The sequence below is a fragment of the Phymastichus coffea genome, unplaced genomic scaffold (assembly GCF_024137745.1).
Source record: "Phymastichus coffea isolate CEN01 unplaced genomic scaffold, Cenicafe_Pcof_1.1 PCOF00093, whole genome shotgun sequence".
Taxonomy (NCBI): Eukaryota; Metazoa; Arthropoda; class Insecta; order Hymenoptera; family Eulophidae; genus Phymastichus; species Phymastichus coffea.
In genome coordinates this window covers 484,540-512,022 of record NW_026706904.1, presented here as the reverse complement: position 1 = coordinate 512,022, position 27,483 = coordinate 484,540, and the positions used below count along the sequence as shown (strand labels likewise).

Sequence of the window (27,483 nt, the reverse complement as noted above, 5' to 3'; positions counted from 1 at the left end):
TTTATTTCAAACCTAATTTTAAATAATTATAATATTGATTTTACTATACAAGTCTGAACGTCTTAATTTTTAACTTATATATACAATAGTGGTTACTCAGCTTTTTAATAAGATGTTTGATAAAATTTAAACATGTATCGGAACGTAAAAATATACAACATTTTAAATGGCTGTGCCGCGTTCAAGATTGAGTTTGGTTTCTCTTGTATGTTCTCCATAAAACCGTTCGAGCTTCTGGTTAAACTTAGCATTCCTTTCATTGATATAATCAATATCAGCATCATCGTTATGCATTCGTCTTCTGCTATATTTTTCACGCTTAGCAGCCCTGTAAAAATTAATTTACTGTTAAATAATAATTTAGTAAAGCTTCAATGACAGTAGAATTCATATAATACTCACTGTTTATCCAAGTCAGCAACCATTTTATCTATAGCTTCTTTTTTATCTTTGTGTAAACCATGTAAAATTGTGTTCCTGTCCCCGTAGAAAGCTGGTCCAAGTTTTTCCCTTGCTTCTTCATAGGCTTCCATATTTGGTTTTATATTTTTTACAAGTTGATTATAATGACGTACTGTTGCTTGTTCATAATCACCAAACCCGTCATTTGGTGAAATTTTCTTTTTCTTTCTTGACAATCGTTCAGCTTCTATTGCATTGACATGTAACATTTTTACTCTATCGTAATCAAGACCCTAGAAATATTTCACACACAAATAAATTAGTAAATGATATTAATGCACAATTTATTTGAAAAAAAGGACATTCACTTTTGCTTCAGCATCTTTTCTTGCTTTTTCATCATTCAGTAACCAATCTGCTTGACGCTTACGAGCTTCCCAATTAGAAGGCAACTTGTTCCGTTTATCCTCTTCAACAACTTCCTTGTGGTTTTGTTGACGTGCTTCGTTCTTAAAATTAATGAATAATTATTTCACATAACGATTAAAATTGAACTATATCGTTGACGTGCCTTCAGATTTTAATGATTTTACAATAACCAATACGATTATTCGCATCAATATTTACGTAATTACATGAGTAGCCTTGGGCGATTACGTGACTAAGCCTAATTTTTGGAGCCACGTAAATTTTTATTCATTTATTGTTTAGTAAGCGTTTTCATCAGTAGATTACACATTTTTTATTACTTTTTCTAATACAAATTATACTAAGGAACGCGTTGAAACAAGAACTCTTTTGATGAAATTTTGAATCTTTCTAATGTTTATTAAAAAAGTTGATAAAATTGTTATCAACAGATAAATTGATTTTCACTAATTACATTCTTGAAGTACGTATTAGTATTCACGTAAATACGTCACTATAATAAAAAAATACGGGAATGTAACTTTCTTTGTAAGTATATAAAATAGTTAATATAGTTAAACGAGCCATGTTAATATCACTTCAAAAATTCGAGACTGTAAAAAGCTTAAAAGAAATTAGTTTTAGAATCACATACTTAAGTGAGTAATCACGTAATTACGTGAATTTTGTTGCAAATAATCATATCGTAACAAAAATATAAGGTTAGGAATAACTGTACCCTTTTTACGTGAAGATTTTTTAAGCGGTTCAATCTTTCTGCATGTTTTTCAGCGAAAGTTTGGCCAACTGAAGCATTTGATGATGCTGCTTCACTCATTGTCAATATTTTTAAACTAGAAATGTTTGTTCCTTGACAATAACAAATGATAACAAATCACTATAAATCTGCAATTCAACACAAACGCCAGAGTCCAAATGGTAATACTATGTAGCATAGTATATACGTATATAGAAACAGTATGCGGTGAGTGCGATGATCGTTGACGCTAAGCGCCGAGAGCTTAACAGCGCTGACACTGGCTTAATTTGTCACCCGCGAAGTTCAAAATATAAATTATTTTCGATTGAGCATTATTAATAACACTAAAGAGGTACGTTAGATCAAGCCGATCAAGAACTTATTTTGGCTATGCCCCTACAACTTGACAAAACAAACCCATTTGATGTCATCGATGCTTAATCGTTAAAAATAATTTGAATTTTGGACTTCGATTCGTTATATATAATATACATTACACGTGAATGCCTATTTGTCCAACAAATTTTAAATACCGTTTAATTTTGAAAATGTATTCTATAATGACACCATTTAATAGTAACATGATGAAAAATTGTCAAATTAGAACATTACGATATAATTACGGAAAGTAGATTCTTGTCTCATGTGGCGTTTACGCCCGAGCGAAGCGAGTAAAATATTATTTGTTAAATGAAATAGTTTCTAATATAAATAAACTATGCGTAGTCACATCAATAAATTATAGAAGTTACAATTAAATTGATTAAATAGTTGGCTGTAAATTTGAGACTTTTAAATTAAGCATATTTATGGCTCACCAATCTCATAGTCAGAACATTCTATCAAGTTTTATCTAGCTTTAGAAAAACTGATTATTAATCAGAAAACTATATGGCTTTCATAATGTTTATCTATTACAGTAAAAAATAGTAATATAAAATAGTTGAACAAGATGAATCATTATTGCTATTAAAATATCATTTACAGTGAACAGTCCCAAATCATCAAAATAGTTCAAAATTTATCAAAAGATTGAGTGAGGTAGGAAGGTTTTTTTTTTTAGGTCAGGAATATTTGCTATAAAAATAGATAATAATTATTTTCACATTCAGACCTCTTCAGCAATAAATATTATTCAACACACACAGGATTTTGTTACATATGCATGTTCATTGTAAACATGACTGTCAAGTTTATGCGGTATAGAAAATATGCAAGGTACAGCTCCTTTTACTAGACGAGGATGTTTATAAGGAGTCTGAAAAAACAATGTTTTACATATTTTCCTTATTTTTCAAAGATACTCTACAAGACTATTATTTTTTCTTACGATTGATATTAATTTTCCAATGTGATCTCTACACACATATTCTTTTATAATTTGTCCTTTACGAAAATGTTTTTCGCAAATCCGATGGTTTTTTTTCAAAATACTACACCAGGAATGGCAGCTAACCACTTCTCATATTATGTTTTTCTGTCTTTTCATCAAGCACTTTAAAAGTTGATAAATTGTTATTGATTTTTTTACTCTTATTTGAATCACATGTTTGCACTAAGCAAGTCCACGACATTTTTATTTTTATTGGAAAATAACTTTTGATTATTGGATATTACACATGGATGAACACTGAAAAGAAAACAAAAAATATTACGATTAAGTTTTGACAGACAAGGATATGTCATTAAACTAAACAGCTAATTTAACGGCCGTCATTGCATGTTTAGCGCGGGCTTATCGAAAATTTTTAAGCGTTTCTTGTTCTTTCTTTTCATGTTTATTGAAGATATCGAGGATATTTAAGGTATGTATAATAACATATATATATATATATATATGTGTGTGTGTGTGTGTGTATGTATGTATGTATGCATGATGTATATTGTAACATCTTAATTGAAAGGTAAACATCACACAAAAAGGGAAAAAAACACTAATAAGAATTAGTATGGTTACAACAGTGTTTTATTTAGAATTATTTTTATTTATTATAAGTATAAGATGCACGAGTTACAATATCAAAATATATAAGGTACACAAATACCCATTTGGTAAGCTTTTACGTAACTTAAAAATTTCTGTAGAATAGAAATTCGTACAAAAGCAATACTATATAGTCTCAACAAATCACAAACAATCACAAAATTTTAAATGACACCACTTTTAGCACCACTGTAGTGACATTTTTTATAATTATAATAATTAATTAATTACTAACAATTATTGTATGTAAAATTGAATATTATTACGAATTTCAGATAAGTAATAAACTAATTAATAAATTGCAACAATAGAAAACTCTATAACTGCAAAAATAATGAAATTTGATAAAAATAAATGCAATTATAAGTACATAAATAGATATTTAACAATAATTTAAAATATTAAGCACGTTTTTGAGCACCATCAATATTTGCATAAAATTTATAATTATATTTGGATTGTTACTTTTCAGGAATTGTTAGAGATCTTGGCGTTTTTAAAATTAATTTCTATTATTTAAAAGTACATCATCTTCAGGTTGAGGAAGCCTTTTATACCTTTCTTGAGATACCAAATAAACAGTTAGAGCACCAAAAATAACAAATATCAGACCAATTATGTTAATTAATACTGCTTCTCCAGGAAGATCTCGATAATGTCTAGAAAATAAATGATTTTCTCAATTGCATCAATTATTTGGAAAATAATAACCATATTTTGTATGCACTTACGGTGGGACTTTATTAAAATCCAAACTGAAAATTGCCTTTTCTGTTAATCCTATTAAACAAGCAGCAATAGTAGCAACAAAACCAGCTGTTCCAAAATACACATGGATTGGTAAATATGCAGCTCGCAGTGGTGCTTGGATTGTTGGATAAAGAAAGGAAAGTAATCCTGCAACCCACTATAATACCATTGATAAAAAATATTTTTAAATAAAGAGAGAAGAGTGATTATTTTTTCATACCTGACAGCAAAATAATATCACACTTGCTAAACCCACCCAACTATGCAGCGAATACATATTGGGAATAGGAGGAGTTTTTAAATTATGCGAATCGAAAGCTGCGACAAGAGCAATAATTGTAAGTAACAATGTAAAAATCATAATTCCAGCATGTATCAGCTTTAGACGTCTTTTACGTATTGTTCTTTGTGATCTGTATATCAACATTCCTAGAAAAGTAAAAAAAGTTTAAAAATCCCAAAAGTTTAAAAAGTCTTGTAAAAATAATTTCAAACCTATTACCATTTGCATAAAGAAAAACAAGTCCAATAGTCATTAAAAGAGGATGCCAATTAAATTCAAGCTCTGGAATAGAAGTCCATCCAAAGCCATTTCGATACTGAACAAGCCATATTCCTACTAGTATTATTAAGAACAGTCCAGTACCTTCAGTCAAGTAAAATAAAAAACTAAATCCTTCTAATTTTTGAGCTTGGGTTGGTTCACCAATTTGATCCATGTCTGTAAATAATATTTTTTTTTGTTATTAGTACAAAAACAATAGAATGACTATGGAATTATTTTAATAATATTAATTCTGTCAATAAATACATGCTACACAAAGTATAGAAACTCCATGCAAACAAATTAGTAATTTTAAAAACCTTATAACAAAATATTTTGTTGATATCTATGTGTTAATAACATCAACATACCTTGACAAATTTCATATTCATATGGATAATCGTTAGGCATATGGAATGGTGTAGTTTGGTATGACTAAGAAACTGAATAAGATAAACATTGTTTACAACTCGTGCAGTGCTTATTTTCATTTTGCATTAAAAAAAATAATCTGTTGTGAAACACAGTATAATCATATTGTTATTAATCCAGAAATATATGCTATCATAAGTATGTAATTTACTGAACCCACATAATGTACAAGACAGTCATTTAATCTTAACTATTTTAGTTTGGGGTAAACCTTGAGAAAACATTGAAAAAAAATCATGACCAAGATAAAGTTAAATCACAATAGCACAACCATGGAGTAAAAAGCTAACAATACCATACAGCAATACATTAAGCAACTCGCATCCAATTATATATATATATATATATATATATATATATATATATATATATATATACACACACACATATACAATCTTGGTATTGCAGTTCAATGCAATAAAACCCGAATTTATGGAAAAAGTGCGAGTTTAAAACCGATTGCGGTACGTCATCTTATATATTTATGACAACCAAGTGAAAAATTCAAGTAGGACATTTAATTGTTTAATATGCAACTAGTTATGAAAGCACACAGCACAGATTAGTTGGTGATTGCTTCATTTTACCTGCATGCAAGTGCGGTGAGTTAGATATACTCTGACCCCGAAGCAACAAGCGACAAACAGATGGAGAAAAAGAAAATCAACAGGTGATTTTACTGCGAACGCTCCTAAGCGACTGACGCGCGCTCGCTGATTGATTTTCCAAAGGCGTGGTAGGTATAAGTATGGGAGAGGACGCGGGTGGCAGCGAAAGGCAGGTAGTACGTGATCGTTACACAAGAATTTTATTTTTATACATTACAAAAAATCGCTAGAGCTCCTTACAAATATCTGCAGGAGGACGTAAACGAAAAAAAAGTCTACGCAGACGTGGCTTTGTGCCTAAACCACTGGTTTTTATTGATGACATTGCTCCATTGTATATATATATGTACTTCTATTTTGACTGTTTCCTTCTCGCTGCGACATTCCAACAAGAATGCATTTAAGATAATTGCAAATACTTACACACCGCGTGTTCAAGTAGAGCTGAAGCGTTATTAAAGCGACCTCACGTGCTTTATTAACATTTTTCGTTAGACTTTAGATTGTTTTATTCGACACCTATTCGTGCAAACAAATGACATTTTTTCTAGCAGTATACATACAATAAATATATAACATTAGAATTTCAAAAAATAAGTTTTATTATTTTGTAAACATCTGCAGTATACATCATATGTATATTTTAGTAAGTGATATTTATTTACAGATTAAATAACCAGTTTTTCTTATTTTGCTTCGTAAGTGATTTAAAAAATCTGTTTTTACACATTTGAGATAATAATAATATATTTAATTTTATCGAGTTTTAACATAAAAATTAAGTAATAAGCAGAGGGCGTGCTGGAACAACAGCTGCTGAGTAGTCAGCTCGGCGGTGCGGCCTCATGCTTCGAAAGAGAAGAGTGTGTTTGCGATGACTTTTCTCACGTGTTCATTCTAATAAACACAGGCTTTAAAAGTTTTTTTTCTCATTATTTATATAATTCTTTTGCGTAATCCCATTTCGTGATACGCAATGCGGCGTCTAGGCGAAGAAAAGACGAAGTTAGTGCTTCTGAAGTTGGCAAAATAGTGAGTTAAACACATTTAGATTTACACCAATGAGGTTTAGGTTATATTTACGATTATTTTTTCTTTACTAATCAATAAACTTCTCAACTTTTACGTGTTTTATTCAAGATAGCTATTGATGATTTTATTTTCAAAAGTTTTTCTTTATTTCAGTATAGGTGATAATGTCAAATTTCTCTTGGAAAGGCCAGATGGTGTATACTGTTTTAGGGAACAGAAAGACAGAATTTACTATGTGTCAGAGAAAATTATAGCTTTAGCAAATACAGTAGCTCCTGACAATTTGATGAGTGTTGGCACATGCATAGGAAAATTCACTAAAACTGGCAAATTTCGTCTGCATATTACAGCATTGCACTATTTATCACCATATGCAAAAGTGAGATTTTTAATTATTGTGACAACTAATACTTTATTATTTTTAATCGTGAAATATTTTTATTAGAATAAAATATGGGTTAAGTCATCTGCTGAACAACAGTTCTTATATGGTAACCATGTAAATAAGGCTGGTTTGGGAAAAATAACTGACAATGTCAATCAGTATTCAGGAGTTGTTGTATATTCTATGAGTGATTTGCCACTGGTAACTATTTTTCTGATTTATAACTATTTTTCTAATAAATATGGATGATCATCATTCAAGATGAAATTATTATTTAAGGGATTTGGAGTTGCTGCTAAAAGTACTGCAGATTGTAAACATGCAGATCCACTATCAATAATTTGTTTTCACGAAGCTGATGTAGGTGAATATATTCGCAGCGAAGACACTCTGTTATAGGTAAATTTATAATTATTCATAGGGAAAAAAACATAAAAATACCAAAAAATAACAATTTTTTATTGATGTAACCTGGAAAATACATCGATATTAACTTAAAAAATTATATTCAACATAGAATTTTTATAAAAATATTTTTGATTTAGTTCAACAATTTTATAATAAAATACTATGAACAAATGCTTGCAATATTTATTATAAAAGTACAATAAAAAAATAACTTAACTATTTTTCGGTTAAACAACAGTTAATTATATTTTATCTGGGGTTGATTTTATCACCATAAAAGTCAAACTGCCAAAACTGATCTTGAGAATCAGAACATGCAGTTGCTATAACGTCATCTTTACTCTTAATACCTGTGGTATCAAGGCACAATCCAGTCCTCAAATGCAAAATTTTTCCATCCTATATCGAATGTCACAATTGCATATTAGTCATAGACATATTTTTTCAGAGATTTATATTTCTTATTTACAGTATTGCTTACCTCTGTCAAAATCCATTCTTTGTCATCTTCAATTTCTTCACACTCTTTCATACAAACTTTAAAAGTATCTTTTTTATTTTCATCTTCGATTACAGTGGCACATGTATCTTCTCTTCTCAGTTCTCCCTTTTTACTCAATGAAAAGTACTAAATAAAAATGTAATAATTAGTATATTTTTATTAGTTGTTGAAAGAAACTAAGTCTTATAATTACTATACCTGGCTAGGGAAAAGTTGTGAATGACATTCATACAATCCCAAGTTATATGGTTTTTCTTCATCACGTTGTAAATTATCTAGACACAAATTTCGTTTTTCCGCTCGAACTCTACCAAACGCTTGCACATTTTCATCTGGTATAAATTTTTCAGGATAAACATTGTCTAAATACCATTTAAAACTCTTACACTTTAATTTGTCACGTAAATTTATGCGATCTTTCACATCACCAATTAGTTGTGTGTCATACTGCAAAAAGTTAAGCAGATAATTACATCAATAAATGAATATATAATATAATTTTACTAATTTAAAAATATTAATTACTTTATACTCATCACGATGTAAGTAATACAGTCTTTTATAATCATCCATCCACACATTAGCTAATCTTGCAGTATTGATCCCATGAGTATCTTTATGTTCTGGTAGTGTATAAGGTATAAAATTTCTAAATACATGACCTACTCTAGAACAGGGAATAGTTTCAAGCACACCTCCACATTGCCATATCTAAAATATTCAATACAATCATTTTAATATGTAAATTATTAAAATTAGTGGTAAGAATAAATTTCTCTTTACTTACTCTAAATGATATTTCGAGATTTTCCCCTCCCCACCCATCCATTTTTTTATCATAACTTCCTATTTCCCAAAAATACTTTCTATCAATAGCAAAAAGACCTCCAGCCATTGTAGGTGAATTTACTGGAGATATGGGAGAGCTTTTGGCTTTTAAGTCTTTTTCTTGTACATTTATCCATGTAAAATGTCCAGACCATGTAAAACCACCAACTTGAAAAAATGATGGGTCATCACTATGAGAATATTCAAAAGTTTCTTCTGATATATTATCAATAATTGGAGTAACAACTGCATTTCTCTTGTCTTTTATTCGTTGGAGAAGTGGTTCCAACCTAAAATCAGAGTTATTAATTAAGGACAAAAATATTAGTTAATTTATACATATTCAAAAGTTTCTACAACCATTGTTTTGTTACTTCACAGTGAGCATCTAAAAACATTAGTACATCTCCTGTTGCATTTGTAGCTCCTTTCAACCTTGCTCCTACTAATCCTTTACGCTTTTCCAGTCTTAGTAATTTTACTTTTTTTGGTAATCTTGTTTTAATGAAATAATCTAACAGTCCTAATAGTTCTTCTGGAAAATGAAAAATAATAGACATTAATTTATATTTTAAATATATATTACAACATTATACAAATTCAAAAAGTAGTGTTTTAATTATGAACCTTCATCGCTTTTATCATCAACTAAAATAATTTCCTTCAATAATCTTGGTGGTGTCTCTTTGAGAACACTGTAGACTGTGCGTAAAAGTACACTAAAGGCCTCATTATGAAAAATTATAATTATACTTGCTCCTGGTAATGAGTTATCATAAGTTATATTTCTACAACTGTAAAAAAATAATATTATGCAAACAATCTCATTAAATTTAAGTCATGTGACATAAATTTACTTACAGTGGATCTCTTACATCTAGCAATTTCCTTTGTAAAGGTATTTTATTCGAAAGAATAATATTTATTGCTTTATCTTTTAAAACTTTATTTCCTTTGACTTTTTCTTCTCCCGTCAAATAAGCAGGTTTCCCATATTCACCCAATTTTGGTAAAATACTTTGAATATATTTACTGATCCACTTTTCATACCTTAATTGTACACAAAATTCATATTTTAAGAAGTTGAAAACTAAAAAATATTTATAATATTAAGTAGTATCTTACTTCTCATTTTCTTTGTACTTTGTATGATTTTTCAGAAAATTCTCCTGTAAAAAAACATCTTCTTCGGGCACATTGTTGTTATCAGTTGTATATAAAATCTGTCTGATAATAATCAATGTAAAAACTGCATATAAAAAGTAAATTACGTATCTAATCCTGAAGCAAAATATTTTCATGTTTGTGTGTTTTACATGGTCTCTATTGTTTATGTATTAACAATATGCCACATAGATCAATAACTAACTTTCCATTTCAATTAACGTAAAGTTGGGAAGTGAGGTTATATGCCATTGACATAATATATAATAAACACACAATACATGGCGATGGCATACGCATATAGGAAACAGGTCGTTGCAGTAAAATTTATAGAATTCAGCAAATCCGAACTTGCATACTTATGTTACTATTGTAACTGACGTTTGTATTACAAAATACAAACGTTTTTAAAGCTATTCTGTATATTTAATAATAAATATGAAGCCATTTATAGTTTTTTAAATCTTCAGATATTGTCGATTATTATTTATACGTATTTATGAGATTCACGGCACTGAAGGTAAAATTATAATATTGTTTATGTTAAGGAGTCACAGTGGCTCAATGGGTAAGAACTCATTACTTAGTAGGCTTCTATATGAAGATAAGGTCGTATCAAGCATGTAAGGATTTTCAAAAATGAAATTTTCATGTTTGTATTGTGATTCCGGTGATTCAGATTCCACCGTAAACTGTAGTCCAGTCATGATACATGTACAAAACTTTCTCTTCCCGTACTATTTAAAAAAATAGTAGGGAGGTGGCTCTCATTACTCTCGTTACTCATGACTATAGAGAATTAGGGAATCACGCAATCGAAACGACCCTGGCCGAAAAATGATTGATTAAAAGAAAAAAATACCACTAGTTTCATTTTAATTTGTACCATCAGAAAAATGCTTTGTTATCCATGTTCGCTTTTGAACGGCACGGCTGAACGCGCCAAAAGTATACTCGAGCGTTTCGTTTCGTTTCGTTTTAATGGCTGTGGGTACCCGAGGACTCCGATGCGCCAATATACTCGAGCGAGGAGAACCCACGTGACCCTATTAGAAAGAGACAGATATGCACACTCGGCTCGTTCTCTCTCTTTCTACACTGGAGCGTCGGCATATCAAATAGACTGACGGTCTATACTTAGTATGTCTATGCTGGAATCACGGCTAATGTGTAAGGCTGTGCAGCGTTCCACGTGAACGTAGTTTTTGACGTTAGAATAATAATAACACAATGAAATATGAAAAATAAAAATTTAATTTATTCAAAAATTAATTTTTCATTATACAAAATTTGATTTATATACTATTGAATATAAAGATCACAATTACCTACATGTAGTAGTTACTTTTAAAGTGTTAAAAAATTTATCCATTGGCAGAAAGTTTTGTTTATAAAATTGGAAAAACTTACATATTTCATAAAAATATCAAAATAGTTATCAAATTTATTTGGTCTTATGTGATTATTTTTGCACAATTAGGTATTTTCATATTACCTGACAATAATTTGAAAACATTCATTGATTAAAACGAGTTGCCTTAAAACTTATATAATATAAGATAATGTTCTTATTTTTAATTTCAGTAAAATCTATTGCTTATTTGAAATTCTATAATGATAAAAAAAATCAATGCTAATATAAACTTAGTTTATCTGTTAGATTGTAACTTCAATTTTTGAAATATCTTTCTATTTCAGTAAATGATTTTCCCAAAGTTTCTGGTAAAAAGACATATACAAAACCAACACTTATAAGTGATGTAACACTAAAGAAGAAAAATACACCTTGTGTACCCATTTCTGCAATAATATATGGATATCCTTTTATCATTCCAAACATCATTATATATGCAATAGATACCATATAACCTCCTATCATGCCTCTAACTGAAATAGGTAGTAGTTCTCCAATCAATGTCCATGGAATAATTACAAAGCCTAAACAACTTGTGCACACGAATAAAAGAACAATCACAAGTAAAAGCCATTTCTGATCTGCCATGACTTCTTTTAGTTTACCACTTTCATCTGGTGACGAAGTTATGTATAAATACATAGCTGAAAAAAACATGGAAAAAGCCATACCCAGTCCACTTGTTATTAAAAGTATGCGTCGTCCAAATTTCTTACTGAAAAATGCTGTGAGTATGCTTATAAGGAAGCGTATTATGCCAAGGATAACCATAGCACCATACTTGTTTAATCCTTTTCCAAATTGCCCTCCTAGTTTATCAAATACAGATAGAGCATAAAATATAATCACATAAGTTCCAGTAAGTTGTTGAAACAGAAATAAAAATAACAAAATGATGCATGGTTTGTAAACAGTTGTAGTTCCTAATTGATGATAAAAATATAAACACTTTTTCACAAACGAATCATTTGGTAAATCATTTGTCTTCTGATTTTGGGAAACTTCACTTATACGTTTCAATTCTTGATTATAAATCTATAAAAATATATTTTTAACAGTTAGCTAAATGTTTTTCTAATCAAAAACATTTAAAATATTCAAAACTCACTTCTTCAGACTTATTTAATTTTTTTAGAACTGCTTCTAATTTATTTGCTTGCTCTTCTGAGTTTTTATTTCTAAAACACTTTATCCAGTAAGGGCTTTCGGGTATGAGAAATAATATAAAAAATATGAATATGTGAAGAACTAAAAATACAATAGCCATCTTTTTCCATGTAAGCCATACACCTAGACAGTACGTCAATAAAATACCCAGTGAAACAAAAATTGAGTTGAAACATAGTAACATAGGTCTTATGTTTGGATGTGTAATCTCTGATATATACACAATTCCAACAGTTGATAATCCTCCTGATAAGCCAGCAATTATTCGTGCAATATAAATCATTGTCATTGAATTGGCAAATATCAATATGATCCAGGAAATTAAACCTGGTATGCATGATGCCAAACATATTTTTTTTCTTCCAAATAAATCCATTAAAGGTCCAACAATAAAAGATCCAAGTGGCAGTGCAATAGTTACCAAACTTGCTAATAATCATAATAATAATAATAAGTACAAAAATTCATATAAATTTAAATTTAACTATGATTTATTAAAAAATTTTAATATTTACCTGTCCAAGATAATTGATCTACTGTAGCAGAAAAATCCTTTGTTAATCCATCTTCTAAAATTGTGCTGTAAGCCATGTTTATGCCAGCTTGAATAACAATACAATGTGCTAAGCAGCTCATCATGACCTTCAAAAACAAAGTATGATTTATAGAAACAAATTTATGAAATATATTATTAGTATAAAATTTAATTTACCTGAGGCATTACATCTTTCAAAGAAAGTTTATGTGAAACGGATGCTTCAAATTCATGAGTAATCAGCTGTCCTCTGAAAAATATTTTCCTTACATGATACATCATTGTAACTGATTAAAAATTAACAATTTTTCACTTTTTTTTTTTTCTAAAACTTATAAGCTTTATTTTAAAAAATAATCATTTTATGATGTCAGCCATCTTCAAAGTAGCTGTAATAATGATCAAGTCACTTTAAGTAGTATCAAGGATAAGTCAATCTTATATATACTTTTTTAGAATATGCAATGAGTAACCTTCAGCTATGCAAGTTAAGTCTTTTATAGTTATGAAAGACAGCAGAATATTTATGGTTCTCTCAATTATCATTACATTACTGCAAATAAAATATTCTATATAGTCTCCTTCTGAATAAAAGCTCTTTTACTTTTTTAATAAATTCATACAAAGTTGTATTATTATTATTGATAGTCAATATTTATCATTATCATTATTCATATTAGGCATACAGAAATGTGTAACATTTTGTGTCAGTGCAGCTTACTTGTGTTAATTCAATGTAGTTTTAGTAATGAAAAATATTTTTATCATTGTTAAAAAGATATTTAATACTCACTCTAATGTATTTTCCTGGTTATTAGTTTGATTATTTATTTCATTGCTTGATGAACCTAAGTAACCAGAATTACTGGGAGTAGACTCATTGTTAAATTCAACAATTAATGCAGTCTTTTCAAGGGGTAGATTTTTACTGATTTCCATTCTAAAAAACAATAATATAAAATCATGTAAAAAAAATATTTAGTTTCTTAATATATTAGTAATTGATGAAATGTGAAATAATACAAGTTACTTTTTTCACTGAAAAAAAATATATTTTTTTTATTGAAAACATTAATTATAATATAATAAAAGCACTTAATTTTTTTCTATTATAAATTAATATAAACATCAACATTATTGATTTTTCCATAAAAAAGCGCTAAGAATATTGCTTTCTGTAAATTTGGTACAATTCAAATAGTTAACAAAATGAAACATCTTTGAACTTGTTTAATTTACTGAACTGTTTTAAAGTCTTGCATTTAACTAGCTTTAGAAATAGTGATACAGCAAATTTTTTAATTGCATGTAAATATTCGGACTTCTCTTTCCATAATTTTAGTCGGGCATAACAAAAAAAACTATGATTTTCCAATTAAAATTACTCACTTGCGCGTGTGATCGAAAATACTGAAGTGAAACCAATAATTATCTATCTAATTTATAATATCCTTTATCAGTAGAGATAATTTCTCCTTATCTTGTCCTCAATCAATGTCTAATTTCTTTGAAAATAGTTTTTTTGTAATCAATACCTATTATATCCTATTTAAGTTAAAAACGGGTACATTTTATATATATATACATACATCACATACGTTAGAATTTTTGTTTCAGTATTGGATTTTAATGATTCGCTTGTGTGTATATGTTGTATGCCTACATGAGTAATATAAAAAGATTGATCATTGAACTTGTTCAGAAGAGTATATTACATAAGATTCAATTGTGTGTATGACGGCTACGATTTGTGACAGTTGTACCGTATAGTTAAAAAACCGTGAACGGCAAATGTCAGCTTGATCAGTATAACGACTAACCTATAGACGTGTTCAGCTATGGAACTTACAGAGACTCAGATAAAATGTTTGATAAATGAGGAAAATTTTAATAATTTGAGTGAAGATTCTTTTGAGAAGATATTGCAAATTGCCTTATCTCACGTGTGTGGCCGCTTCAATACTCAGGGTACATATATAATTATATTTATCGACTACACACATTGTTGAATGTTTGTCATTTGTTGTTTTGGCACGTAAACACATTTAAATATCTCATTCGTTATATCTTTTTGTGAGACTGTCTTAAATATAAACATTTTTTTAAGATTTGATCGACAAACGTTCATCTAATGTTATTATTAAGAATGAAAACATAAGTGCATGACACTTTTAAAGTTTTGTATTGTATTTTGAAAATTATAAAATATTTAAATGTACATCTACTTTTTTCAATACTACAGTATTGTATGTTATTTTTAAGACTATTGATAACTTTATACCTTCCTTATTTTAGATCTCTCACAAATAGACAGCTCTAAACCTGACATAGTCAAAACTGCATATGCTGATATAACAAAGTTACTCATGGAGAGTGCTAGGAATAATGCAACTGTAGAAGAGTTGAGAACTTTATTGAATTATACTGATTTAAACAAGATTTTGATCAATTCATTTTGTGATGCTTACGAAAACCACCAGAAAGAAATTCAAGAAAATTTAGAGACTGTTGGAAATAGTTTATCACATATTGTTGATGTAGAATGGCAATTAGATTATTGCATAAAGGTATAAATGTAACTTTTCAATTTCATCATTTTTATATGAAAATAATCTTTTTTATTATTTTGTTACTTTATATAGTCTAATGTACACAACCCTGCAGGAATTATAAATTACCATCTATCTCTAAGTACCATGAAAAATGGAACAATAGAGCATATTAAATTTACCTGTACACAACAACAACTACAAGAATTAGTCTATAAATTGAAAGATGCTACAAGGCATGTGGAAAAGTTAACTAGTTCTTAGATAAAATTTAGAGTAATAAATCTTACACTTCTAAAAGTTTTCTAAATATTTTCTATAAGAATCATATGTATAAGTTAAATAAAAGACCAACAATCTTAATGGTGCATTCTATTATATTTTTGCATGAAGAGGAAAACATCTCCTGATCCGTTTTAATAACTGATTAAAAATACATATTTTCCGATCATATATTCATCTAGAAATTAATATCTTCTGACAACAAAAAAGATACTATCAGTAAGTTCTTAAGTATTAAATACAGAATTATATTATTAATATAATAATTTTTAATTATCGCTTCATATATAAATTCTTTAAACATGATACACTATGTACAAATAAATTGGAGTTTACACCCCATTCTAAAAAAAGAAGAAAGTGTAAATCTGTCGCATTTCATAAATAAATTTTTCATTCCGCACTTTTCACATGCTGCTGTTTTTGTTAATCATCCTTACCGAAACATGTTTATTTACGCACCCGATTTGCTTTTCGAAAATTGTTACTTTTTAAAAAGAGTATGATAATATATAATTTTGTAATTTTTCACGAACGATAAATTCTCCTTGATTTAAAAGGAAGGTACTCAGTATTCTGTGGAGAAAATATCGTATGGTCCGTTCGCATTTAAAACGGTGTAACGATCACAGCGTTAGATTATTAACTAGTCATGCAATACAAGTTGCAGAGTTATCATTGAATAAATTTATTGTTCCACGTCCATTTACTCAATATAAGATATGATAAGGCCTCGGGCGTTTCACTACATCTCTCAGTCCTCGAATATTTTCAAGTTGAATTGTTTATAATTTTGTGTAAACTTTTTATTCATAAGAAAATAAGTTATCTCTTACACAACGATTGATATTTTTAAAGCTTATCTAGACACGATAAAACCATTCATCAATTTCTTATTTGAAAAAAAAGTCCTCCAAGCAATTTTCCTTTAATTCGATTACTGAAAAAAAATATTCGAGGCTGTAAACTATCCGAATTTGTCAACCTATGATATAAAAATGTGTTTGTTTCCATAACATGGTAAATTCAGGATATACATCTAACATTTTTATATTTTCTTTGTAACCATTGAAATTGACGATTTTTGCAAACGCTAATAACGATCAAGAAACGAAACCAGTTATATTTTAATCATGTGTGATTAATTGAAAAATTAAATGCTATCAAATAGCACATATATACCGAAGCTCAAGCAATTCAGATAATATTTCATCAATAGCCATTAGATGTTATTAGAATAATATTGGAACAAATGTATGACATTTTTCTTTTTACAATAAAACTAGTTAGCTATTCAAATAAAATTCTAAATATATTTTGCCCTGGAAATGTCGGAAAATCAAAACGAAAACAAATATAAAATAACAATAACCATTGCACACAATTATTAGAGATATGATATAAGACTGTAGTGTTATATCATACAATTTTATGTGATATAACAAAACAATCACACTTATAAAAACCACTTGGCTCATTTTCTTATTGAAAACTACTAAACGAAAATAATGTCAACTGAATTGCAGCAGCTTCAGTGTAACGCTAGTTAAGAACAGTCATCCTAAACAGACAATCTACAAAACAATTATACAGCAATCATCGTTTGTGTGCGACATATAACATTTCGACTCGGCTAATGAATTTTCAGCAAACATGTTGATTTATGTATCGATTTGAATATACGACTATTACATTTTTCGCGTTGCTTCTCGTCAATTATTTTTTATTGATGGCAATTTATCGCTCATGGTATACAAGTAGCTATTATATTCTAAAGTTAAGAATATTACATCGCAACTGCTACTTTGGGTTTTCCTGGAAGCAGATATAAATTCATTTGGATGATTCTAAATTAAAAATGAATTTTTCAAAGAAAAAATGACAAAATTAACGCACGTTATGTATTTGTTTGTTTGTGAATGATATAATGGGATTGTAAAATTCGCAAGATTCTTTAAAAATCAATGGACCTCAGTGATAAATTTATATTAATCGACATATGAAATTTAAAAAAAAAATAGAAATGAACTCGATTCTGCGTAAATGCTGTGCTCAACACAAGACAAAGCCATTTGCCTCGACATAAGAAATAAAACATTAGATTGTATATGTACAATAATTTACACGGCACAGTAACAAAAAAAAGAAAACACCCTTTTCAAAATTGAATGTCCATTACGATTCGATTTTGCCTTTCTGTGGCTCTGCTGCGACATGTTTTGCAAGAGTATCACCTTTCTTTTCTGAATTTTCAATTTTTATTTCCTGCTTATTATCCGGAGTGTCGATCGTTTTCTTCATATCAACTTTATCACCTTCCTTCGCAACGTTGGCGTTTTTACTAACGTCCGATTTGTTTTCCGTAGTTTCTACAGGAATTTTATTCTCCACTACACTTTTCTCTTTACTCTGTTGCGTCGAATCTCCGTCTTTGAGTTTCTCACTGTTTACCGTTGTCTCAGCAATACCTCCATTGACTTTAGAGCTTTTCTCTGTTTTATCGGCCTCCTTAGTAGCCGATGGAGCGGCAATAGCAGCAGCTGGCCCTGCTGTCGTTTTTGACTCGGGTTCTGATGTTTTAACTTCGGAGATATCGTTTTGTTTAACTACCTGATCTCCGCTAGGTTTCTTAGCATTTGGACTTGACTTTGGCTTGGCGTCACTGGATTTGTGCGCTGGCTGCGGCTGCGTCTGCTTGTTGCCATTGTCGGACGACTTAGTTAGTTCAGCTCTAGTGAGATCAAAGGCGTTGTGCGCGAGACCTTTAGCCAACTGCATGGCAATGGTGTCGACATCGGAGGAGGTCGGCGGCGACTTGGCTTTCGACGAAGGGCTACTGGGTGGAACCCGTTGCACCGCGGGCGCAGCACTGGTCTGTGGCGCGAGGTAGCCGGAGCGCTGGTAGAGCTTGTTGATTGCGGGCGGCAGGCTGCTGTGGAAGGCACTTGGGGTTACAGTTGACATGCCGATGGGCGACCTGATGAGCGGATTGGCGAAGCGAGTGGCGTCAGAGAAGTGTGCCGGCGGAAAGTGTGAATAGATCAGGCGTGGATTGGTGTTAGGCGTGTGCGACGGGATGAACGGGTTCGTCGAAAGCATATTCACCGGCGAGTTTCGCGGAGAGATCGGCGAGCTGCTATTGCGGATATCGCGTGAGAACGGGCTGTTCTGATAACTGCGTGCTGTCGGCGAGTATGGCGGTGGCGAAACTATCGGCGAGTTGGGATTCGAGACTATTGGCGACAATGTTTGAGGATCGATCTTCATCATTGTCGCGCTATTTTTTGAGCTGCTTGATTGGTCTTTTTCCTTCGCCTGTTCGTTAACTACGCTGTACATTGGTTTCACACCGGATGCCGGGTTACCTACGACCACAACAAATAATATTTCATTGACGAGTGCATTATGTGACGCATTATTCAAAGGTAACAATGACATTTTTTTATCTAATTTTTTTTATATTTACGCAATCTAATATAAATTATGTCATCGTTTGGAGAATATATGTTTACTTGATTCAAAAGTTGAATATAAGAGGATACTCGATTAATGATATTTCAAAAGTTATAAGGAAATACTGAAGAAAATTCATATTTATAACTCTAGCTTTAAAGTAGTGAAAGAAGCAATAAAACACTTACCCAAATAACGTGGCATATTTTTGATTTTGAAAATCTTTGCAGGCTTAGAAGGTATCTGTTTGGAGACGTTACTTCCATCGCTGACTCCGTAAGCTGCTTGCGTTTGATTTTGAAGTTCCTTCGCCTGATTCTTGACGGCAACATAATTATTTTTCGACAATGTAGGATTCCAAGATTTTGGCGGATCCCTGAGCGTTTTGTAACCGACAGGCTGTAAGTGCTTCTTTTGTGGCTGCATTTTTTGCAACTGTGAGTTTATCATGGCCTGAGACATAGTCGAAGTTACGAGCTTATTCGGTTCGTTACTAAGTGCTACTGCCGGACTACTGCTCGGCGTGTAAATCGGCACGTTAGGGATATTAGGTATATGCTTCACAGGACCACTTTCGCTTGTAGGACTCTTTGAGATTTTTAAAAGATCGGGAACCTCTGGCTTACCACGCTGAGACTCGATCTTATTCTTTTCCTTGGAACTTTCGCCGATTTTAGCGCAAATGTCATTGATCTTCGAGCCGGCGCTCTGTCTGGCGTTCTTATCGAGAGACGAACCTTTGGGTACATCCTTGCGGGCGTTCAGTGACTTCATGAGCGAGATAGGTATACCGTCGGGACAAGGCGGCACGGAAAACATGTTGGTAACGTCGAGACCGGACTGCTTGGGACTCGGTTGCTTAGGCGGACTACTGTAGTTGTTTTTAGACGTGGTGATCGAGTATATGCTCATCGATGGCGTCTGAATACTGAATCGGCCCAGAGTACTCGGAGTAGTGACAGTAGTGGTCGAGCACACGATATCCTTACCGATATGCGGCATACCGGGCATCGAGCGTAGCTGCTGATCTGCACTCAGAGCTTTTGCATTCTTCACGGCAGAGTTACGTTGTACTAACCAGTTGTTCAAATTCACCTGACTCGGGATCGTTGTTGATACATGCATTCCGATCGACGCTAGACTTTCTGTACTAGACGCGGCTAAAGAATGCAACACGTCGTTAGGCTGTGGTACTTTGATCGACGTATCGCTCGGTGCTGTAACATAAGTTGGCGCCGTTGCGATGCCTGCAAGACTGCTTCTCGAGTAGTTTGGCGCACAGGTGACTGCTGGTTTAACGTCAATTGGTTCCTCGGATTTTACTTCAGGTTTTGGTGAAGTTTTTTGCGCTTTGACATCAACGACTTTTGAAGGAGAGCCCGCCTTTTTATCAGCCACAAGTGACTTTTTTGCATAGGTGTTGTTGACTTGGCCAACCTTTGGCTGAAATTGTAGTTTTGCACTAAGGGCATTGATCTTCGAGCCTGCACTTGGCGTTGATTTGGCATTTTGCTTTACACTTGCTTCGGATTTGGCCTCATTGTTAATGACGTTATTGTTGGTGGTAGTTGAATTCTGCTTAACCTCCGGGTTTTCAAATGCACTAACCGGTTCTGTTTTTACTTTATCTTGTGACTGTTGTTGCGTTTGGGTCTTATTGTTTGACGAATTGTTTGACACTTTCGACTGTTTACTTTCGCTTTCGTTTTTCAATATTTCATTCGACAAATCACGCTGGTGGTCGATTGACTGGACTTCCATCTCTTCGTCCTTAGACACGGACGTTGTATTTGACTTAGCGTCCGAAGTTTCCTCGTTTTTCTTGTTTACCTCTTGATGCGCTCTTTTATTTTTCAACAATGCTGTTGACTTCGTCATTTCTTTTTCTTCTTTTACTGTGATTTTATTTACATTACTGGTGTTTGTAACTGCCTGATCTGAATTATTCTGTTGATTAGCTGCATTACTTTTTGTACTATTTTTTCCATCCAAGCTTGATATATCCGTCACACTCATTACGCCTGTTTCAGATATTTTCAACTGAACCTCTTTCCATTCACGCTTCATGGATTGCTCACTATCCTTCGATTCAAATTCTATATTACTATTTAAGAGAGACTGTTTAAACTCATCATTGTCATCTGAAATTTTTAATCTTTTTGACGCTGATTCAAATATTCTATAACTCAGATGAAGTGGCACTTTCTGTGAAAGGAATAACATTTCATAAAAATTATATTATTCTAAATCAGAAAAAACTCGATTATTATTTACTAACCGTTTTCCAATGGTAAATATACATAATGTCCATTAATGTATAATTTGCACTAAGTGGTTCTTCTTTGTACATAATATCTACTCGATGAGCTTCACTTAAGCCATATTTAGCTCTTATCAATTTTTGAAGATGGAAAACTGTAACAGCAGCTGGACACCGCAAATACCTTTTAGGTAAATGCTTTGATACAGCTTCTTTGTTATTTTCAACATCTTCTTTATTTTCTGGAGAGTAATACTCTAATGATAAACTTAATGACTCATCTGGAGAGTAAATATAACTATCATCTGGTTCTCCCCTGGCTTCAGAAGATGTCACCTTACTTTTTTCTTGTGGTCGCTTGTCATAAAACTCTTTACGCTTTCGCATCTCATCTGGAAAAGACAATATGAAAGAGTTTTAATTCATGAAATTAGTATAAATTGATGTAAAACTAATAATAAAACTCACTTTGGTAGCAGCCTGGTACCAATTTGTAAACAATATCTTGCAACATTTGATCAGATCTAATATTCAATAGTGGTTTGTTCTTATGTACTTGAACCTTGCAAATAGGACAATACTTATTGTTTTCCAAGTATTTGACAATACAACTTTTACAAACTGCAACATTAATAGAAACATTAACATCTTATCCATGAATGAAGTGAAAGCTGAGGATAAAATAATTTCTTACATGAATGTAGGCACTCTATTATCGTTGTGGCATCTACGAAATATCCACCACATAATTTACATGTCAACGCATCATTGAATGTTGACAATCGCAACCTCTGCCCTCCACTTTGGCCCGACATTCTGTAAGAAAAAAACAACATGAGTCTATAAGTAATGAGGAATAACCTGCTTGAATGTACTATTTAAGTTTAACTAATCACCATGTTATAGGGAAGGGAATAATGAGATTATGACAAGGTTATTAAATTTAGGAAAAAATAAACATGACCAGCTGTTCCTATGGTAGCAATGTTCCCAGAGTTGCACTGCACATCGCAATACCAAGAACAGTTGGTACACAAAGCATGCAAGAGTACTCATTATTGTACAAGCCACTTAGCCTCAAACTATCGGTGCCATGACATAAAGAAAGTCATGGACAGCGATGTCGACGCGAAGCAGTGTGTAAGGAGCTGCAGGATATAGAAAAAAGAACTTACTCGGTGCAGTCGGAGCACTGGGAGCTAAATAAAAGTGGACTGCATGCGGCGGGCGGCTGACGAGCCACAACCGTGTGAAAGTCAGTAAAGCTGAGTCGGCGCCTGGCAAGTAGTCGTGTGTACGTCGCGCAAAACTAGACTCGTTGTCGACAATTTGTCAGCAAACAAGCAAACACCGACAAAGCCATGATCACGCACACGCGGTGGACAACGTTGGCGACGGCTTTAAGATTAATTAACGGGACGAGTTGCTTGTTCGCTCACGTTCGGGTATCCAAAGTCAGCCACTGGAATTCATGGTTGTAAAATAGGCCAGCGGCACTGCTGCCAGCTCTCCCTCTCTTGCTCGCGCGCGCGTTATGAGATATATACAACACCTAGAGAGACAGCTAGACGAGAGAATAGCTCTTAGGAGGAGAGCAAAAAGTACGCGCTGCGCAAAATGGCGGATGATAAACAAGAGCGTCGTAGCCAGGAGCTGCCGAAAGTCGCAGCAAAAGCGTTCCCTGGACGATCAACGATTTGCTACTGTACGACAAGGACCAGATCCACGGACTGAGATATATACATGGCTAACGCCGCACGCCATCACGGCGACGATCCCTTTCCGAAAACATCGAGCTTACGCGACTGGCCGCGATCTTTAGGGGCGGCGCACTACCGCAGTCGAGACACTCTCCCATTGGCTAGTCGGCGTCAAGCATTACTGCGCATGCTTCTATCTTATCTCGCTCCTCTTTTCGCGTAAGCGGCAGCTAAGTCTGTCTCTCGCTGCGAAACCGCACTGCATATAGAGTGCATTATGCATTTGATACGCGCGATGCGCCGCTCTACACACTGCATATGCCTCTTGGCTACCTATCTAATTGTCTTCATTCTTGATAAATGCTTTGCTTCATTGCCCTTCACGGATTCATACGATGCGTCGTCGCTCAGCTTTTCACATGTTTTCACAGTTTCATTCGTTTTTGTGTCAAACGATCACGACAAGTCTTTTTGGTGTCCACAATAAATCGATGCACTTTAATCGAGGAAAAAATTAATTTTAATACAAATTTTAAAGAAAGGTGCTCCAATGAACGTTTATCGATGCATTGATTTCTCATCACAAATACTGACACTTATGTAAATGTTCAAATGAAAACACCAAAGAACAATTTTAACTTTGGACACTTCGCGATGGTACTCGCAATCAATCAAGAACCGTCGGATGAGGAAACAGTCTTGAACGTTTATGCTCCGCGCGTACGAGCTATTTACCGAAAAAGCTTTTTTAAACGCGCGCTTTTCATTAAAAGTTATTAATTAATACTTGAACGCTTATAGATGAGGCCACCTGCGTAACAAATTTTTAACTTTTTCCAAGCGTTTTTACCAAAATTGTTATTCAAAGGTATATTGTCATAGAAAGCTTGGTAGAAGTATTCCCCAAGTTTGTCCAAAGAAAACATACGAATAACGAAGTTTGGCATCGTTTCGTAGGACAACTTTAATTAAACTTTATTAAACGTAAATGTAGCAGACGTGCGGAAAATGTTAAAATACTTTTATGACGGAAAATTGGAAATTTTATAATTGAGTATACAGTTGCACATGGAATTGTTTAGGAAAAAAATACATCCGAGTACTTGCAACTAGAGTTTTAGATAGTTAATAGAAGCTTCAAAATAGTGTTATCAACTTCTCAATGGAAGTTCTAAGAAGCGGAATGATTAATCTTGCTTCTTTTTTCGATAGTTTGAAGTTTCAAAGTATACAATATATATATACGTGTGTGTGAGAAAGTGATTTGAACCTCATTTAAACGTTTGCGCCCGAGCGAAAAGTGATTCATAATCTACCTGATTATCAATTGTAAGTTATCTACATCTTGCAATTTGCATTGTCTATGCACCCCAGCGGAAAATAACGTGAAAATCGTTCGACTTGAAAGCGAATTTTCAGTCACTTCAATTCGACGGGACTCATTTTGATACGTTAAAAATGAAAAGTACTTGTTCATTTCAACCAGAACATTTACTTGCCTTGTTTCAGTACTGCTGCAACTTCGTTCAATTTAAATTTCATCGTTCGAGTGATGGCGCAAGCATAGATTATGTGTGAGCTATCGACATATTCGTTCGAACAATTGGCCCTCGATAAATGAACGATTTCACAAAAAAGTTCTATAATTCAAGCATAAATTTTTGTCTGTTACATGTAGCATTTCTACCCAATGATGACACAATATTGCTCTTAATTCGTAGCTTTGAAGTTGCGGTCTCCGGAAAAACAATTTTACATGGTTGTCTTTTATTAAACTGAAAAATATTCTAAACTATAAAATTACTCATACAGTAATTTTTATTCTGCTAAGATATCGGTAAAAGAAATACGACTAAAACACAACATAATAATAATATGGATATTGTGATGCCAATTTTAGCTATGGAACATCGAATAACACCGTAAGCACAATTCGCTTAGGAAAAGAATCTCAGGACAGAAGATAATTTACCTCTTGTTACAGAAGGATCGTCTCTGGAGGACTTCCTTCTTACGGAAACAAGATTTGTTTTCTAAATGAAAAAGTAAGCAATAAAAGGTTTGCGATTTCTCATGTTTGCAGAACTTGTCTTCAACTGCACAATAGCATTTGCTCGTTATTGAAAGATACTATTTACGCTTTTGGTGCATCTAAATTTTGCGTTTATTTTTCTTTAAACAATTGTCATACTTTAAAATGAGAATTCTCATGGAGCGAGAAGAATTCTCTTTCTACAAGAAAACTTTTTCCAGTGGTATTAAAACTTCTGGCCTATACTTCCCAACCGATTTCAAAAAGCAATTTGATTGACCGCATTAATCGTAGTGGTCCATATTGGGTATCACGCATGAAGGGTGGTTCCCGGTAAGTACTGGCACTGTTACATTCCAATGTAGTTACACGGGTGCTTTTTCGACGAGTTCTTGCCTTGACGAGAAAATCAGCGTTGCGACTACTTATCTGCATACAGGACAACTCGGACACTTTCTACAAGATTCAAAGTGCAATCAATTTTCCAAAAGCTCGGCCGCATATTACTTAATTCACTATCTTAAATATGGAAAGTAAGCATTCAGTCGATGTAATTTGCAGTATTACCAGTAACATTGCTGTAAGTTCGTTTATCAAAATCGAACGCAGCAAGAATAAATGCGTTGCTAGGTGCGTTTGTTCATCGACGACGTTTGTTTTTGTTTAGTTAATTGATGTGAGCATACTGCAAATATCTTATGTTAACCTAGTTGCACATTCACGTTGAATAAACACACGATCTATTCTTATTTCCTTTATTCATACGTCTGATAGTTACAACACTTGCGTCAGTTAATAAAAAAAATGTTATAATTGCTTTTTAGACAGCATTGACTGGAATCAAAGCGTGAAATACGTATTTTTGGTAAGTTTCCGGCAAAAGCTCGAATTTTTGTACTCTTAAATCGATTCTAACCCTTTGAGTGCTTCGAATTCGCACAGTTCCAACGTTTAAATAAAAAAATAGTAAATTGCTTCAACGGCTTAAATGACTTCGCAGGATCAAACAGAACGTTTCATCGATATACTTTTAATTGGCCCATGTTACGTTCAAAATAAAAATAGTTAAAATTTTTAATATTTTGAAAAGCATTAAATGCTTGAGCCTTCGAGTTGTTGAGTTGGCTAATGAACTTTTCAAGTTTTTAAACAAAATATCCATGGACTTCATGATGGACGAAAACTCAAGTTGATCGAGACTCGGGATTCCGATCTGACCCGAGCTTTTACACTCTTGAGATTATCAGGTATTTTTTTCTTTTCATTTTTCTAAAAACTTAATTAATTGTAACTCACTGAAAGTCGGTAAAACGGTCTGATGAGCTCAAAAAATCGAATATTCTGGTAGGTTTGAAGGCTTCACTTAAATTTATCGATCTTACGCGTGAAATAACTTGCGAGCTCAAGCCGCTGAAAAAGCTGCAGTCGGTTAGGAGCTTACAGAAGGTTAAAAGGACTTAAATTTCTATAGCGTTCGAAGATCAGAACGGCATGGAAAGCAGCTGAGCCGAGCCGGTTCGAACTTTTGACCTCTACGAAGTACCTACGCAATGTTTGAAAGTTTCAAGCACCGTGATTTTTCTTTGAAGGCGGCCTCGAATATTTACGCGTGTTTAGTTCCCAAACGTGGAAAATTCGGCCGAAAGGGGTGTACGGAGAGAGCGGGCGCGCATCCAAGCGAAACTTCCGAATATGCGTACGCGAATTCGACGCGACTGCACTTCCGGGGCCAGAATGCAATTGTTCGTGTGCATGGCAGTGTCTGCTCGCCATAGCCATGCTGACGAGTCCGACGAGTACACGTGGTACGAAATGGCCGTGTGTTGTTTTTTGAAATGCACTCGCTGCTGACGAATTCGTAGTTTAATTTGCATGCAAGTAATT

General features: G+C 32.7%; 7 protein-coding genes across 9 annotated transcripts; 2 read left to right on the top strand and 5 right to left on the bottom strand.

The window, feature by feature from the left end:
- Positions 1-160: 160 nt before the first annotated feature.
- Positions 161-1,761, bottom strand: LOC131669417 (pre-mRNA-splicing factor Syf2). Its single transcript, XM_058944271.1, has 4 exons — positions 1,550-1,761; positions 771-911; positions 403-695; positions 161-328 (listed from the first exon to the last, which is right to left on the bottom strand). Exons 1-4 carry the CDS (start codon positions 1,646-1,648, stop codon positions 163-165), a joined length of 699 nt encoding a protein of 232 aa, XP_058800254.1. The 5' UTR covers positions 1,649-1,761; the 3' UTR covers positions 161-162.
- A 1,768-nt stretch (positions 1,762-3,529) lies between these two features.
- On the bottom strand, positions 3,530-6,228 carry LOC131669482 (plasma membrane ascorbate-dependent reductase CYBRD1). Of its 3 annotated transcripts, XM_058944374.1 has the most exons (6): positions 5,868-6,051; positions 5,220-5,291; positions 4,807-5,025; positions 4,525-4,733; positions 4,286-4,461; positions 3,530-4,213 (listed from the first exon to the last, which is right to left on the bottom strand). In XM_058944374.1, the coding sequence occupies exons 2-6, from the start codon at positions 5,257-5,259 to the stop codon at positions 4,057-4,059; spliced, it is 801 nt and encodes a 266-aa protein (XP_058800357.1). In that variant the 5' UTR covers positions 5,260-5,291; positions 5,868-6,051; the 3' UTR covers positions 3,530-4,056. The 3 variants fall into 3 exon arrangements, with proteins under 3 accessions (XP_058800357.1, XP_058800356.1, XP_058800358.1); XM_058944373.1 differs by lacking the exons at positions 5,220-5,291; positions 5,868-6,051 and adding an exon at positions 6,129-6,228; XM_058944375.1 differs by lacking the exon at positions 5,220-5,291 and having other exon boundaries at positions 5,868-6,046.
- Positions 6,229-6,610: 382 nt separating this feature from the next.
- Positions 6,611-7,832, top strand: LOC131669483 (60S ribosome subunit biogenesis protein NIP7 homolog). Its single transcript, XM_058944376.1, has 4 exons — positions 6,611-6,920; positions 7,074-7,299; positions 7,366-7,506; positions 7,585-7,832. The coding sequence occupies exons 1-4, from the start codon at positions 6,865-6,867 to the stop codon at positions 7,702-7,704; spliced, it is 543 nt and encodes a 180-aa protein (XP_058800359.1). The 5' UTR covers positions 6,611-6,864; the 3' UTR covers positions 7,705-7,832.
- A 124-nt stretch (positions 7,833-7,956) lies between these two features.
- On the bottom strand, positions 7,957-10,918 carry LOC131669481 (polypeptide N-acetylgalactosaminyltransferase 1). The gene is made up of 9 exons (XM_058944372.1): positions 10,169-10,918; positions 9,905-10,093; positions 9,671-9,837; positions 9,404-9,578; positions 9,003-9,333; positions 8,741-8,926; positions 8,414-8,662; positions 8,195-8,341; positions 7,957-8,112 (listed from the first exon to the last, which is right to left on the bottom strand). The coding sequence occupies exons 1-9, from the start codon at positions 10,342-10,344 to the stop codon at positions 7,963-7,965; spliced, it is 1,770 nt and encodes a 589-aa protein (XP_058800355.1). The 5' UTR covers positions 10,345-10,918; the 3' UTR covers positions 7,957-7,962.
- Positions 10,919-11,658: 740 nt separating this feature from the next.
- Positions 11,659-14,842, bottom strand: LOC131669425 (facilitated trehalose transporter Tret1-like). The gene is made up of 6 exons (XM_058944284.1): positions 14,713-14,842; positions 14,117-14,263; positions 13,501-13,573; positions 13,304-13,430; positions 12,730-13,217; positions 11,659-12,656 (listed from the first exon to the last, which is right to left on the bottom strand). The coding sequence occupies exons 2-6, from the start codon at positions 14,260-14,262 to the stop codon at positions 11,877-11,879; spliced, it is 1,614 nt and encodes a 537-aa protein (XP_058800267.1). The 5' UTR covers position 14,263; positions 14,713-14,842; the 3' UTR covers positions 11,659-11,876.
- A 105-nt stretch (positions 14,843-14,947) lies between these two features.
- On the top strand, positions 14,948-16,142 carry LOC131669427 (COMM domain-containing protein 3-like). The gene is made up of 3 exons (XM_058944285.1): positions 14,948-15,291; positions 15,619-15,890; positions 15,966-16,142. The coding sequence occupies exons 1-3, from the start codon at positions 15,162-15,164 to the stop codon at positions 16,134-16,136; spliced, it is 573 nt and encodes a 190-aa protein (XP_058800268.1). The 5' UTR covers positions 14,948-15,161; the 3' UTR covers positions 16,137-16,142.
- Positions 16,143-18,313: 2,171 nt separating this feature from the next.
- Positions 18,314-23,607, bottom strand: LOC131669424 (polycomb group protein Psc-like). The gene is made up of 6 exons (XM_058944283.1): positions 23,043-23,607; positions 22,562-22,683; positions 22,336-22,488; positions 21,886-22,259; positions 19,796-21,812; positions 18,314-19,519 (listed from the first exon to the last, which is right to left on the bottom strand). Exons 2-6 carry the CDS (start codon positions 22,680-22,682, stop codon positions 18,330-18,332), a joined length of 3,855 nt encoding a protein of 1,284 aa, XP_058800266.1. The 5' UTR covers position 22,683; positions 23,043-23,607; the 3' UTR covers positions 18,314-18,329.
- Between the last annotated feature and the right edge of the window lie 3,876 nt (positions 23,608-27,483).

Coding starts and splice junctions, on each gene's coding strand:
- LOC131669481 (XM_058944372.1), bottom strand. CDS start 10,344: ATGAAAATATTTTGCTTCAGGATTAGATACGTAATTTACTTTTTATAT. Junction 10,094..10,168: donor AAGTACAAAGAAAATGAGAA/GTAAGATACTAC, acceptor TGTACAATTAAG/GTATGAAAAGTGGATCAGTA. Junction 9,579..9,670: donor TGATGATAAAAGCGATGAAG/GTTCATAATTAA, acceptor TTCATTTTCCAG/AAGAACTATTAGGACTGTTA.
- LOC131669424 (XM_058944283.1), bottom strand. CDS start 22,682: ATGTCGGGCCAAAGTGGAGGGCAGAGGTTGCGATTGTCAACATTCAAT. Junction 21,813..21,885: donor ATATTTACCATTGGAAAACG/GTTAGTAAATAA, acceptor TTCCTTTCACAG/AAAGTGCCACTTCATCTGAG. Junction 19,520..19,795: donor AAATATGCCACGTTATTTGG/GTAAGTGTTTTA, acceptor TTGTGGTCGTAG/GTAACCCGGCATCCGGTGTG.
- LOC131669417 (XM_058944271.1), bottom strand. CDS start 1,648: ATGAGTGAAGCAGCATCATCAAATGCTTCAGTTGGCCAAACTTTCGCT. Junction 912..1,549: donor AAAATCTTCACGTAAAAAGG/GTACAGTTATTC, acceptor ATTAATTTTAAG/AACGAAGCACGTCAACAAAA. Junction 696..770: donor GAAAAGATGCTGAAGCAAAA/GTGAATGTCCTT, acceptor AAATATTTCTAG/GGTCTTGATTACGATAGAGT.
- LOC131669425 (XM_058944284.1), bottom strand. CDS start 14,262: ATGGAAATCAGTAAAAATCTACCCCTTGAAAAGACTGCATTAATTGTT. Junction 13,218..13,303: donor AGATCAATTATCTTGGACAG/GTAAATATTAAA, acceptor TATGATTATTAG/CAAGTTTGGTAACTATTGCA. Junction 12,657..12,729: donor AATTAAATAAGTCTGAAGAA/GTGAGTTTTGAA, acceptor ATATTTTTATAG/ATTTATAATCAAGAATTGAA.
- LOC131669483 (XM_058944376.1), top strand. CDS start 6,865: ATGCGGCGTCTAGGCGAAGAAAAGACGAAGTTAGTGCTTCTGAAGTTG. Junction 6,921..7,073: donor CTTCTGAAGTTGGCAAAATA/GTGAGTTAAACA, acceptor TCTTTATTTCAG/TATAGGTGATAATGTCAAAT. Junction 7,507..7,584: donor CTATGAGTGATTTGCCACTG/GTAACTATTTTT, acceptor TTATTATTTAAG/GGATTTGGAGTTGCTGCTAA.
- LOC131669427 (XM_058944285.1), top strand. CDS start 15,162: ATGGAACTTACAGAGACTCAGATAAAATGTTTGATAAATGAGGAAAAT. Junction 15,292..15,618: donor TGGCCGCTTCAATACTCAGG/GTACATATATAA, acceptor TCCTTATTTTAG/ATCTCTCACAAATAGACAGC. Junction 15,891..15,965: donor AATTAGATTATTGCATAAAG/GTATAAATGTAA, acceptor TACTTTATATAG/TCTAATGTACACAACCCTGC.
- LOC131669482 (XM_058944373.1), bottom strand. CDS start 6,213: ATGTCATCAATAAAAACCAGTGGTTTAGGCACAAAGCCACGTCTGCGT. Junction 4,734..4,806: donor TGTTTTTCTTTATGCAAATG/GTAATAGGTTTG, acceptor TTACTTTTCTAG/GAATGTTGATATACAGATCA. Junction 4,462..4,524: donor TGATATTATTTTGCTGTCAG/GTATGAAAAAAT, acceptor ATGGTATTATAG/TGGGTTGCAGGATTACTTTC.